General features: G+C 42.0%; 1 protein-coding gene across 1 annotated transcript in view; it reads left to right on the top strand.

Annotated features, from left to right (window-relative positions):
* Positions 1–1405: 1405 nt before the first annotated feature.
* Positions 1406–14815, top strand: part of Tnfaip8 (TNF alpha induced protein 8) — a 112369-nt gene continuing 98959 nt past the window's right edge. Inside the window, exon 1 of the mRNA XM_047554704.1 lies at positions 1406–1555. Coding sequence (XP_047410660.1) covers position 1555 — 1 coding nt within the window. The 5' untranslated portion in view covers positions 1406–1554. The remainder of the gene's footprint in view (positions 1556–14815) is intronic.

Here is a 14815-nt window from a genome sequence, read left to right as displayed (position 1 = left end):
TCAACCAAGAATCAATTAATGTCCTTAGCTCCTGTAAGAAGAAAGCCCTTGGGTTTGGTTCTGTTCTATTGTTTTAGCTTCATTCCAACAAGCACTTCAATTGTCCACTCTTTCTTAATGCTGGGAAATGTTTACCGTGACTTTTCTCTACTTGTGTCTGTTTGTAAGCTCCCATGCTTTCTTCCAAATTCAGCTCAGAAGTCACCTCCTCCAGGAAAATCTCCCTGGAACTTCCTACCTATAGCTATAACCACAGGAAAACTGTCATCTTTTAAAATATCTCTGTACTTTGTGTATGTCCCTATCTTTGATACTAAACCTAAATGCGTTGTGACTCTCTATTCCACCTATCCAGAGCTAATTTTCCTGTCTCCCAGACAGGCTCTGCCCTTTCCTAAAAGTGTAACTTTAGGCAGGCCATGTGACTTCACTATGCCTTCCTTTCTGTTTTGTAAAATTGGGGTAGTTGTAAGATCTATGTCATAGATTGTTGTGAGAACGATGACGTTCACACATTCAAATATGCTAGTATCATTACTATCCTCAATCCTGAGCACGGATGTCACACAGTTGCGCAATTGTTTTTAGTACGGATGGGTTCGTCTTAACTCCCACAACTGTCCGTCGCCCTTGAAAATAGGTGCCAAGGTAAGGGCTCTTAAACAGAAGGAAGTCCAGGTTCATCCTCATCCTGGAGTATACTCTCTCTGTAGTATCTTGGTTCCTTAGGCAAGGACTGTCACAGTGAAGTTCGCAGGGTGGTTGACACCGCTGGCTTTCCAAGAACCAAAGATTGTGAGGAAGCCCGCATCCTCCCAAAATCCGCAAATCTGGAGCGCTTCGGATATCCCTGGGTAGACTTCAGGCCGGTAGAGGCCGAAAACACACAAATGTATAAAAGCAGGCAGCAGTTAGGGACTTTCACGGATCTTCATCATAACAGTAACAATGGCAGCAGACGCTAACGTTCACGCGTACTGTTACTTGCCAGGAACCATGCAAATACTCATGGCCTCGCTTAACTATTTCAACACCATGAGGTTACTACCTTCTTTTACAACTGAAGAATCCGAGAGGCCTACGGGCTAGCAACTTTCATGTGTTCTGTCCCAAACAAGTCCTGCCCCTAGCGCCCAGAGGTCTGCGCCTCCCCGATCCCGCAGAGCTTCCAGGCTGCTGCCCCGCGCCCCTCAGCGCTCTCGGGCTGTGGACCACTTTCCCCGTCCCCGCCCCGCCGTGGCCCTCGGCCCCACCTCCCCGTCCACCCTCCCGGGCAGCTCCGCCTCCCCGCCCCTGCCCGTCGAGCTCCGCCCCTGCCCGTCGAGCTCCGCCCCAGCCCCCGGGCTCCTCCCCGGTCCGGCCCGCCACGCCCCTGGTCTCCTCCTCTCCGCTCCGCCCCCGGCCCTTGGCTCCACTTCTCCCGCCTGCGGTGGCCCGCGTTTGGTTGTTAAGGTCCACCGGCGCGCGCTAGCCGTCCCGCGACCCGCGGAGTCCGCGTCGCCAGACCGCCCAGCTCGCGTCTCCGCGTCCGGCGCCGCTGCGCCCCCTCCTCCGAGTAAGTTCCTCCCGGCGCGCCCATCCCGCGTGCACCCTCACTGAGTGGGCTCTCCCGACCGCTGGGGTTAAAAGAAATAAAAGAAATAAAAGCAGTCGGCATTTAGGGACTTTAAAATTGTTCTTGGGCTTGCGCTTCCAGTTCTCCGAGAGTTTCCGGAGTGAGAGTGGGAGCGAGTGGTGCGTGTGAGCGAGTGTGTGTAAGTGGGAGTGCGTAAGAGTGTGTGCAGGAGCGCACAGCCTCGGAAACTCCGGGGAGTTTCATCCAGTTCCTGCGTTGTCATGAGAATCCTAGGTCCAGGACTAGGAACCCTCACCGACTTGGGCCAACTTTTTAACTTCCACCTCCTGCTCACAGCCACACTCGCCATTCCTTCCTTCCTTCTGTGGAATGGCTCCCGCTATGTGTCACGTCCTCTTGGTAACCAACCGCACATGCTGAGAAAGGATTGCCCGGGTTATCAGGATGCCCCAGATTGCAGACTGAGTTGCTAGTCTGAGATTGTAATCTAATTCTGCATTGTAAAACGGGCAAGGACCAGGAGTTTTGCTTTGAGATTTTTCAGTGGAGATTTCCTTTGGGGAATAAAGTTGTGTGCACGTGTTTGTGTGTGTACACGAGCCTACTTGTGGCATTCCAGTCCTAGCACCTGCTGCAAGAACACCTGATGAGTTCCCAGGCTTCCTGGGCCCAGGGTTACTGATACTTAAGACCAGATTGCCTGACCAGGCATGGGCGCCAAAAAGATGTTCATTCGTTCAGCAACACCATGTGTCTAGATCAACACCTAGCACTAAGGAACAGTTTCAGTGCCCTGTGTTGAAACAAAAATGTTTAGGTTGCTTAAAACTGATGGTTCCATTATCCATAAATTAATTTTATTGGGAAGGGGGTAAGCCACTACTCTCAATGCAGGGTACATATTTCTGTATTTTAAAAATTGATAGCTTTGCCATCATAACAGTATTGTACTTCAATCAATCTACAAAATAGTCTCTTTATCTATAAAATGATTGCCTGGTTTCTTAGGTCCCATCTAAGTTCTAGTTCTAATAGTCTGGGTTCTACATCTCAGTTTACTCTTCCTGTCTTTTTTTTTTTTTTTTTTTTTGTGGTGCTGGGGATTGAACCCAGGGCCTTGTGCCTGCAGGCAAGCACTCTACCAACTGAGCTACATCCCCAGCCCCTCTTTTTTTTTTTTTTTTTTTTTTAAATGTAACATTTTATTAAATAAAGTTTGAACACAGGCCCATTTATTTATGTATTACCATATGTCTTGCTTTAGGGTTAGGCTAAATATTTACTACCTGGCCTTTTAAGAAAAAGTTTGAAGTCTGCTGATACAAAGTAACCTGAAGAAAAGTAAAAACATACATCAAACCTCAATAATGCTATGACAATAGAGAATGTCTGAGACTATTTATAGTCTTGCTGTGTTCTTACTATGAAAATAGAATACCCATAAAATTTCCCCCACTTTCTTGACAAGAATTCACTTAAGAGATGCTGGTAGAGAAATGACATTTTTGAGTAGAAAGTGTTCCCTGAGGTATCAGTATAACAAAACTATGTGACTAAAGGAAATAACCAGAACAGGGTAGTCTTTTTTTTAAATTGGGGATTGAACTCAGGGGCACTCAACCGTGGAGCCACATCCCCAGCCCTATTTTGTATTTTATTTAGAAACAAGGTCTCACTGAGTTGCTTAGCACTTCACTGTTGCTGAGGCTGGCTTTGAACTCTCCATCCTCTTGCCTCATCCTCCCGAGCTGCTGGGATTACAAGTGAGCGCCGTTCCTGGCTAACAGGATAGTCTTTAAGAAACCATTTTACATTGATATATGAAAGTTAAGAGCTGATAAATCACTTTAAGTGCTGCTTATCTTAGAAGATATTTTTATCTGGTTTGAACCCTGCGTTACACAAAAGTATTTCCACACCGTTTTAACTAAGGAAACATTATACTTTGCAATGTAAACATATGACTCCATCTCTCTTTAATAAAGAAATAATTATCACCTTAATTAAACACCTGAAAACATTTATTGCCACCTTCTAATTAGATCTGTCATGGGAAATTGTCAGCAATTTATCGTTAATAATCTACCTAGTAACATAAGTATCTTTTTCTTGGATTTTTTGGATGCATATTTCCCTCCATACACATTAATCACCCCTGTGGCCCACCTTTTGAGTTTTAACCTCTAATTTGAATCAGTAAAGTTTAGGGAAGTGGACTACCTCATCTCTCTGTAAAACCTTAGGTATTGAATGTTTTGCATTAAACTCTTTGCATTAACAAACGTAGGCTTTACAAGTTATTAAATTCTTCTGGATTACTTGAGGATTTAAGAATAATAAGTCATTGAATATAGGATAGTTCTACCAAAAGTATAATAATCATGCACAAATGGACCTTATAAATATTTTCTTCAAGAGATTTTTTACTCTATTATGCCTTTTGTTCTGATGAGTTCAAATTGAGTGAGAAGAAGGGTTGTGTGATTTGGAAATCTCATCTTCATTGTCTTAATTTTCCATTTCTGATTACTTTGCTAGACGTAGTCTCCATCTGGGTATTGAGATGTCTTGAGGAATGGCAGAAACCAGGGTGGACACCCTGCATTGACCAAGCAGAGAGTATTTTATGATGCTTATTTTTTTGCAATTTTCCTTCTGTTGAAATTGGAGGAAAGGGTGTGTGGCGAGAAGCGATTACATTCAAACCGTACTCATTAGGAAATGCCACGGTGGGGGAGGAGTGAATTTCTACATGGTTTATGACTTGGAGAACTTCAAATAGTTAATACTTGGAGTTGAGTTGCCACAGTGCCAGGCACTGCAGCAGTCTCAGAGTTAATTGATCCAGTTAATTCACTTCTGTTGGGAATAGCCCTACTTGGAAATAACACTTCTTGGAGATTTCATTAGTACTCAGAATACAGCTTTGCTCCTCACCATGTAGCATGGAGTCCATTCACTAACCTTCCCATTTTTGTATGGTACTGTTGAAAGGATTGAACACAGGGTAATTTCCAGGAGGCAGGAGAGAAATAACAGTGACCAATAAGTGCCACCAGTTTCCATATGGAAAGGAAAGGGTGGTGGATAGGAGTATTAGTGGAACCCCAGTACCAAGGGCGCTGATTTGGGCAATGAGGACATGCATAGGGCCAACCTGGATGACATTGTGGACAGTTTACTCTATTTTGGTCTTCTCCGGGGTCTGGCTCTGATACAGAAGTGAGGGAAGGCACTGTGTAGTGCTAGATTAACTTTTATCGCCTCACCCGTCCTCATACCGCCCACATCCTGCACTTAATACCAAATGCACACAGTATGAATTCAATCAATATCAAAAAGGTGTTCTGAACACCCCAATCTTCATGTTTCCCTTTAGCTGGGAGTTCACTTCCTGCTGCTCTTACCATCTCTGGTTTTGATGACTGTGTCCCTAGAGTCTGAAATGACTGCATTTCTTGACTTTTGTCCTTCAGTGGTGCTGCCCAATAGCTGAAAATGAGTGATTTGTGGAGGATCAAAAAAAAAAAAAATGTAAATCAGGTCAAATAGTATGTAGTGGAAGTCAGTTGGTTGTTAGTCTATCTTCCAACCTGAAGAGGAGGAAATGAGTTAAAAGTGAAGGGTGGGTAATAGTAGAATGTCAGGGACAAGAGGCATCACAGAAACAATCTGGCTCATGGTCTTAGACCATCACATTTGGGGTTATTTAAGTTTGTAGGCATCCAGTTCCCCAATCCAACTTGTAGGAAGTGAGCACCATTCATTCTTGCAGTGGGTATTTAGTGGGTACCTACCATGTGCCTGGTATTGCACAACCCTCTCTTGCTTACATGAAGGCCTGGAATCTGAGCGGCAAGTTATTTATGCAAAGAAGAATGCTGGTATGAAAGGGTCCCTAAGGTAAGCTTATAATGGCAAAAATGGGTTTGCCATTTTCTTTTGTTTCCTGAAGGACAGGTGCTTACTTAGGATGGTAAAACCATTTTCAAAGTATTTTTATTTTTCGTTAATTAGAAACTGAAATAAGAACATTTCTTCCTATGTCTGTTAAAATTATCAGTGGTGTAGCAGCAATAAACTTGATTCCGTAGGATTTTGTTTTCTTGGACTTTCACATCAGGCATGGAAGCTACCTGAGAAATTTGTTTACAAATATCATGGGCTCAGCGATAATCAAATGATACTTACCTCATCCTTTCAGGGAACAGTTGCTTTTTCTCTAGAAGCACATATTTATGACATAGAAGCAGAGTAACTAAGGTTCAGAATTGGCTGCAAAACTAGATGGATGTCAATGAAGTTATTTTCCTGGGGTTGCACCCCCTGCTTTGTTTCTCATATGGGAGATATGAGAGTTCACATATACTAGGCAAGCATTCTACTATTCAGCAACATCCCCAGGTTGGCCTTGAACTTGGGCTCCTCCTGCTGCAGCCTCCTGAGTAGCTGGGATTACAGGAGTGTGCTACCATGCCCGGTATTGCCCTTTTTCTTACAGAACAAAGAGGTTTATAGACCAATCTGGTAATATTTCTGTAGAGGGACTGGAGGCTGGCTAGACAAATAGCTCTTCTCTACCAAAAAGAAAAATAGAAGGGTCAGGAGGTCACCCTAAGCTAGCTTGTGAACAAATCTAGGTTAGTTTTCTTTAACGGAGAATGGTATTCAGTTCAGATTTTCACATGTAAGTTTTCTTAACATTGAAAATAAAGATGACTATAATCAAGAAGAGGTGGGTTCACATGACTTTATTGAAATCAGCTGCTCATGTCTCAGCTACCACTGGCTGACTATGACTTTGAACAGTCTACTTCAGCTCTCTGATACTGTTTATTCAAGTTTGAGGACAGTATTTACATTATAGGATTGCTGTGTGGAAGAAACCAAAACATTCCTCTCCTGTTGTCAGTGGGTGGAATGTGCCCAGCCAGTGGTAGACTTTGCTGATTTGGTCAAATAGGCCTCATTACAAGAAGATAGCGATAGTACTGGGCATAGTGGAGCAGGGAGGGAGAGTGGTAACTTGTACCATATGTGCTTTTGGTATGAACTTTTTTTTTTTTTTTTCTCTAATGATGCCAGAGGAGCCCAGAGAATAGGTTGAGTATAACACAGTTTCAGTGATTCCCAGCTGTAGGGTAACATGATTATATACTGGAAATGTTGCTGCCACTGCTCCTCAAGATGAATGAGCCAGAATGGGGCATTTGGGTCCTAAGAGTCTGAGCACAGAGAAGAGCCTTGGTACCAGGTAAGCCTCCCTGTACAGGAGGGAAGCTTTGAAAGACCTCTCCAATGAAGCTGTGGATAGTTGGTTGACCCTTCATAGCTCCCATGTTTAAATCAGTTAGAGATGAAGCCAGATGATCCAAGACAGGCAGCTGCCTTTGGTGTCACAGAGGGACTTGGGTTGGGGAGTCTCACCAGAAGTCGTGTGTTCTGGGAGGCAGAAGCAGGGATGCATCCCCAGGAGTGTCCATCGCCACAGCTCTTCTGGGGACATGGTACTCAGCAAGGCACATAGTAACCCTTGAATGTTTGAAGGGAGCCAGAGAGGAGGAGACCAGCCCAGCTGGCCAAGCCTGGCTCTTCCTCCTTTAAACCAAGTTCATTTAGCTTGAGCCTTCCCTACTCCCAACCCTTATTTTAAAAAAATGAGATTCTTATAACACATCTGTCAAAAAAAATGGGGGATGTGGAGGTTGTGCTGTGCTGTGGAGACCTGACTGCCCTCGTGCTGTGCTGTCTTGGGCTCTTCGTTTGACTGTGTTCAGACCCACAGGCACGGCCCTTGGTACAGTGCTGACAATGGATTCAAAGTTCAGGACAAGTTTTGATGACTCAGACTTCAAGAAGTAGCCTATACCTGATGCCATCATTCTGCAATCAGGAAATGACTCCTTTATTTTTTCCTTTTTCTCTTTAAGGAAATGAACTTTGGGAGATGGCCGGTGTTTGGTTAAATACTGATTTTACTCTGTTGGTGCAGAGATGGGTCCCCCAGTGACTCACGAGTGTACCTGGGAGAGGTGAATGAGCTCAAGCCTCCCCAGCTTCTGGTGATGACCTCTGTTTGCACATACCTGGCCATTTGCTCCTTTGGTTTTATGGCCTGAAATAACTGATAGTATCTGAAGGAATGACTGCTATTATTTGCCAGGGTAAGACACTGTATAAATAAGGATCCCCTAAGGAAGTAAGGAGTCCCTGCCCTGTGTACTTGTGATTCTTATTGCCTTCACAGAAGGAAGGCTCTGCCCAGGTGGAGCAGTTTGAGAACATGATTACCTGGACAGCCCCAAAGATGATACACTTTGAACTTGTCCAGTGTGCTGTCTTTTGGGGCTCATCTTGGACTGCAGCTTCCAGCCTGACTATATAAATCATTCGCCTGGGTGCTTGATTGAAAGGTATAGACTCTTGGGGCTCCCACCTACCAAGGGCCTGGCCTGGGAATTTGTATTTCTACACCCAAACCTACCCACCAATGCATATATTGACAAGCAGGTCAAGAACAAAAAAATGTCTACTGAAAGTAGTAGTGATATCCCACAACTAGATCCAGGAATTGAAAGCCATGAAATGGAGCCATTGGAGGATCTTTAGTTGAGAATCTAGATTTCAGTGATGACAGTGCTGACATCAATAAAGCTAGGGTGCTGACTGACTTGAGGACACCTCAGGTTTCTCTGTGGATTACTAATCTGAAATGGTTCCCTTTTCTCAAGCATGGCACATGTTTGGAAGAGCCCAGGCTTAACCCAAGACTCAGAGTTGCCAAATGGCCTCTCTTCCCTGCCCCAGGCCTGCTCTGCTCTCCTGAGGTTTTGGCATCTCCAAGAATAATCTGTCTCCTTTTCAAGAGTGCCCCTCTCATTTCGAAATGGTAGGCAACAGGAAAATAGAAAACACATTTTTTTTCTTTGAAGCCATCTTGCTATAACTTCCTCCTCCTTCATCTTCTTTTTTGGGGGTTGATGGGGGAGGGGAGGTTGTGCCAGTTCTTGAAACTTTCTTCCTGTTACTGAATTTTGGTCAGTTTTCGATTTATCATTCTAATGGAAGTCATGGAAATTATGAATAATAAAGGTCTGCTACTGATGATACATAGTACCAATTATAGTAGAACTATTGCTTTTTCCCTGTAGGCTTAAATATTTGATTTGGGACCAAAAAAATATGAAAATGGATTAATTTGTGTCTTGCTTCAACCTTCTTCTCTAGCCAGCCATCTTCCAGGTTGCTGCCCCAGAGTAACACATCAGGCCTTCCATCATCACCATTTGGAATTGAGGCAGAGGCTGGAGGTTGAGACAGATGGCAGAGGCAGAGAATGAAGCCCCCCACTCTTGCTGGTGCAGGCCTTGATTCTGAGTACCCAGCAAGCATATCCACTCCTCGTTTTACCCTTTTTCCAGTCTTTTTGAAGTTTGATTCTTTTTTATGGTTGCCATTAGTATTTGTACAGTCATGATAATAGTGTACTATATCAGTGTTTTAGTTTGTCAGGATGTTATAAACAAAATATCATGGACTCTGTGACTTAACATTTATTTTTTTCTCAGTTGTGGAGGCTGGACGGTCAGGATGTCAGCAGGTTTTGTTTCTCTGTGGTTTTCAGATGGCCACCTTCCCTCTGTGTTCTATGGGATTTTTTTCTCTGTGTGAACTTCCCTGGTGTCTCTCCCTTGTCTTAGGCACCGGTCATATTGGATTAGGGCCCCACCTTATGACCTCATTTAGTATTAATTATCTCTTTATTAAAGATTTAGCTCTAAATATAGTCACAGTAGGGGTTGAAGCTTCCATATATGAGTCTAGAGGGGACACAATTTAGTCCTTAACAGTTCCTTTTGTAAAAGGGTATTACAAATACCCTTTGTATTATGATTGTCTTATGGTTTCTTTCTTTTCTTTTTTTCTGTGTACTTCTTTTACTGGTGTACTACAGTTGTATATAATGATGGGATTTGTTGTTACATATTTGTATATGCATATAATATAACAATATAATTTGATCAGTATCTCTCCCAAGTGCTTCCCGCCTCCCTCCTCCCACCCCCTGGTCACTTTCCTCTACTCATCTCCCTTTGATTTTCATGAGATCCCATCCACCCTCATCCCTACTTTCTTTCCTTTTTCCTCTCTTGCTTTCCCATATGAGAGAAACATAACCCTTGACTTTCTGAGTTTGACTTATTTCACTTAAAATAATAGATTCTAGTTCCATTCATTTTCCTGCAAATGAAATAATTTCAATTTTCTTTATGTCTGAATAAAACTCCATTGTATATCTATACCACATTTTCTTTATCCATTCATCCATTGATGGATGCCTAGGCTATTGTGAATTGTGCTGCTATAAACATGGGTATGCATATATCACCGTAGTATGATAAATACCAGGAAGTGGCTTGCTGGGTCATATGGTGGTTTTATGCCTAGTCTTTGAGAAGCCTCTATACTTATTTGCATAGTGATTGCATTAATTTACAGTTTCACCAGCAGTGTAAAAGTGTACCATTTTCTTCCCATCCTCTCCAGCGTTTGATTTCTTGATGACTGCCATCTGATTGGTGTGAAATGAAATCTCAGTGTAGTTTTGATTTGCATTTTCCTAAGTGCTAATGATGTAGAACATTTTATATATTTGTTGACCATTTGTATTTTTTCTTTTGAGAAGAATCTGTTTAATTCATCTGCCCATTTATTAATAGGGGTTTGTATGTGTGTGGGGGGGTTGGTGTTAATTCTACTTGTTTAGCTGCTACAGATCATTATTTTTTGTCTTAAATTAATTACCTTTTGAAGACAATTAAAATAGGAGTAAAAAACTTTGTATTAACTTTTTGTATTAACTACTTATTAACTAAATTTGGGGCTTATCATTTTTAATGTAGATCCAAGGTTTACATCTGGTATTTTTCTTTTTTTTTTTTAAATTTCAGGTGTTGATAGGCCTTTATTTTATTGGTGTATTTACATGTGGTGCTGAGTCTTGAACCCAGGGTCCCACACATGCCAGGCAAGTGCTCTACCGCTGAGCCACAGCCCCTGGTATTTTTCTTTTTTTATAATTTTTTTTCTTTTTGCAGTGCTGGGGATTGAACCCAGGGCCTTGTGCTTGTGAGGCATATCTGGTACCTTTTTTGTCATTCACCATGAGCTTCCTTTACTATCTCTTATAGATCAGATCAGATTCTCTCAACTTCTCTGGTGTCTCTGGTGTCCTCTAATAAGGACACCAGTCATATTGAAATAGGGCCCACTGGAATGGGTTCATTTTAACTGAATCATCAAAAATGAGATGATTCAAATGCAGCCATATTCTGAGATACTGAGGGTAAGTCTTCAACATGAATTTTGGGGAGTAGCTTAGTTTGTTCATGCTGCTATAACAAAATACCTGACACTGGGTAATTTATCAAGAAAAGAAATTTATTCACAGTTCTAGAAAATCCAGATCAAGATGCCCTATTCAGTGTCTGATGAGAGCTGTTCTTTGCTTCCAATATATCTTTTTATGTCCTCACATGGCAGAAAGGGAAAAAAGGAATGAACGATGTGTCCTTACATAGCAGAAGAGATGGAAGATGGAAGGGCATGGTACTCTCTTCCGTGTCATCTATAGGACAGGAATCCAGAGGCAGAGCCTTGTGACTTAATCACTCTTCAAAGACCCCAGCTCTTAATACCTTCTCTGTGGAGTTTGCATTCCAACATAGGAACTTTAGAGGGACATATACATTCAGACCATAGCTGGAGGGAATCAGTTTATTCCATGGCTATCAGAATGCTTTAGATGCAGGTAAAAGAATGCCCAACTAACAATGGTCTGAATAGTAAAGACATTTAATTATCTATATGAAGAGTAATCTGGGGTTGGGTCAGTGGCTTAAACTGTGACCTCTAAGATCAGGTTCTTTCTAACCTGCTGCCCTCCCATCATAGTACATTACCTTTTATCTGCAGACCTGCTTCCCCATGGGTAGTAAATGGCTTCCTCTGCAATGGGTGGCACTCACCAACCTCATTTAAAGACAGGAAGTGTGTGCATATATGTGGAGGGCATGACACAGGGGTGACAGTGATAAATTGGTTTTCTTGCATTTCTCTCCTTTCATCAGAAGATATTTTTTTCCTAAAACCTCTGTGGATCTCATTGGTTAGAACGAAGTCATAGCTTCCCCAAGTCACAGCTTCAAGGGAAGCTGTGAAAGGTATTAGTGAACCTTGAGGGAGAACCCTATCGTGGGAACCTCTCCTGGCTGTGCCACTAAGAAGAAGCGGGAGGGATGTGGTTATTGGGTAGACAAATAGCATCTGCTTTTTTCCCAGGATCCCATGCCTAGAGGCTGCCTGCTAAGGCCACACTATTCCTGATTATAATAATCCCAGGTTTTATTGGATTTAAAACTAAACACCATGATGGTAATTGGGAGGGAAAAAAAAACCAATGGTTTGGAAGGTGTTGAAAATCACATATACTTAATTACTGCTGGCAGTGACTTTTATGTTCAAGATCATGGGTTTATAAAAATAACACTACTTATTTTGGAAGAAGTCTCCTGCATTCAAACCCAGAACATGTCTATAAAATAGAGTTCCTAGTTGAGCGTGGTGGTGCATGCTTGTAATCTCAGCAGCTCAGGAGGCTGAGGCAGGAGGATCTCAAGTTCAAAGCCAGCCTCAGCAAAAGCGAGGCGCTAAGCAACTCATTGAGACCCTGTCTCTAAGTAAAATACAAAATAGGACGGGGGATGTGGTTCAGTGGCCTCTGAGTTCAATCCCTAGTCTCCCCACTCCCTTGCAAAAAAAAAAAAAAAAAAAAAAAAAAGAGTTTTCTTTGTTTCTGGAAATGTTTACCACCCCAGTAATTATGGCAAATACTTATCAAGTACTTATGATGGACCAGGCACTGTGCTAAGTGCTCTGTACACATAGTCTTCATCTTGAGAATTGATCTATGAGAAAAGCCCTATTGTCAAACCTCATTTACAGAAGCTGGGGTTGTGGCTCAGTGGTAGCATACTCACCTAGCTCACTAAGGCCCTGGGTTCGATCCTCAGCACCACATAAAAATACAAAATAAAGATATTGTGTCCACCTTAAAAAAAAAACAACAACAAAAAAAACTCATTTACAGATGAGATTAAACAACATGCTACGAACCTGAGATTCACACCCTGGCAGCTCAACCGCCTCCCATATTTGTGCTCTGAATGGCTACAGGGTGTTACCTCTCAGTAAAACTGTCACAGACCCCCTCATTTCTGGACTCTCAAAGACTGTTACTTCTCCAACCAATCTAGTTGTACTACATAGTTTGCCTACGTGTTTCAATCTTGACAGTTTGTTGTTTTCAACAGTAGAAAGATGAACCACATGCTCTGAGTGTGAGATACGTAATCTCACATGTGAGAGCACCCAATGCCTAAAAGCTTTTGCAATTCCAGTAGATGTCCAAGAGGTCTGTTATTTTGAATTGAGATTACCATTGAGATATTATGCAGAATGTCCTTTGCTATATGCCTCTAAAATATGTTGAAATGTTGGGTCAAATTTTAATCCAAACTGTATATGAAATCATTTTCCTTGAACACAGGAAGGACATTGAAACAGAATCCAGAAGATGCTGGCTCTTGGCTGCTTCTGCTGGATCCTGAAGCTCTTCTACCCAACATTTGGCAATTCTTTCTGTCAGTTGCCTGTTGTCATGCTGACAAGCCTAGATTTTGTTAACACCTTTTTTTTTTAAACCTTTTTATTGTAAAGTAAAACACAAATACCAAAATTCCACACAGCTTAATGAATTATTATAAGACAGAACCCACAACAACAGCACTGAGATCAAGAAACAGAACTTTACCAGTGCTCCCCTAAGCCCCTCAGCCCATCCCAATCACATCTCCCTATTTATTTATTTATTATTTTTATTTGGCTTTTAATTGTTTACAGACTGCATTTTGATTCATTATACACAAATGGGGTACATAATTTCATTTCTGTGGTTGTACACAATGCAGATTCATACCGTTCGTGTAATCATACATGTACACAGGGCAATGATGTTTGTCTCATTCCACCATTTTTCATACCCCCCTCCCTCTCATTGTCTTCTACATATTCTAAAGTTCCCCAATTATTCTCTCATTCCCCACTGCCAGCCCCATTATATATCATCCTGCACTTATCAGGGAAAATATTCGTCCTTTGGTTTTTTGGACTTGGCTTATTTCACTTAGCATGATATTCTCCAATTCCATCCATTTATTTGCAAATGCCATAATATTATTCTTTATGGCTGAATAGTATTCCATTATGTATATATACCAGAGTTTCTTTATCCATTCATCTGTTGAAGGGCATCTAGGTTGGTTCCACAATCTAGCTATTGTGAACTGAGCTGCTGTAAACATTGATGTGTCTTTTACTCTACATATTCCCTTATCACCCTCTTTTCTTAAAAAAAATAAAATAAAATAATAATACAGATTATTTGTGGAAGGACCTGGGCTGTGATCTGTAGTTTCCCACAGTCTTGATGATAAGATACATGCTCTTGATGCAGCACCACTTGTTCCTTTGCCCTCTGTCTCCTGCATCTGGATCTAGAAGTTGATGAGATTCAGGTACCATCCCTTTGGCAAGACTGCAGGTGGTGGTTTTCGCTGAAAGGTATGTGAGGCCTTGTTTTTTCCACACTTTTTTGATGTAAGCAGCTATCGATCCTCAGTGTCTAGATCTATGAATGCATCTGGGATTGCAGAAATGGTGATATTCAAATTGCTTCATTTTAATTTTATTGGTTAACTAGGATGATTTTATAAGGAGAGACTCTCCTTTTGTTTGTTATTTGATGTGACCTTTTTCCCCTTTCCTTATTAGCCTGTTAGGAACTGCCCCATCCCCTTTTGACTCTTGTCCCATTAGGTGAGACTTTTGCCTCAGACCCAGCTGTGCTCACAGGGGCAGGCTCTTCCCCTGAGCAGGTGTGTGGGTGCAGCACCGCAGGCCCCAGGCTGTCCTGTGGACCCATTGAGGTCATGTGGTACAATTCACACAGGAAAAGCAGAATAAATGTTTATTTCTTTTGATTTATCCAGTTTTCAAAAATTGATTTCCATTCATTCTCAGAAGGTTGATCATTAGGGTTGTTTTTCTTTGCATTTTAAAAAAATCATTATGAGTTTATGGAATTAAATATTTTAGATGGGTTTCAATCCACTGAAATTT

This window comes from Sciurus carolinensis, chromosome 6 (assembly GCF_902686445.1).
Source record: "Sciurus carolinensis chromosome 6, mSciCar1.2, whole genome shotgun sequence".
NCBI lineage: Eukaryota > Metazoa > Chordata > Mammalia > Rodentia > Sciuridae > Sciurus > Sciurus carolinensis.
Note: the sequence above shows the minus strand (reverse complement) of the source record. Positions and strands in the feature narration are given on the sequence as shown.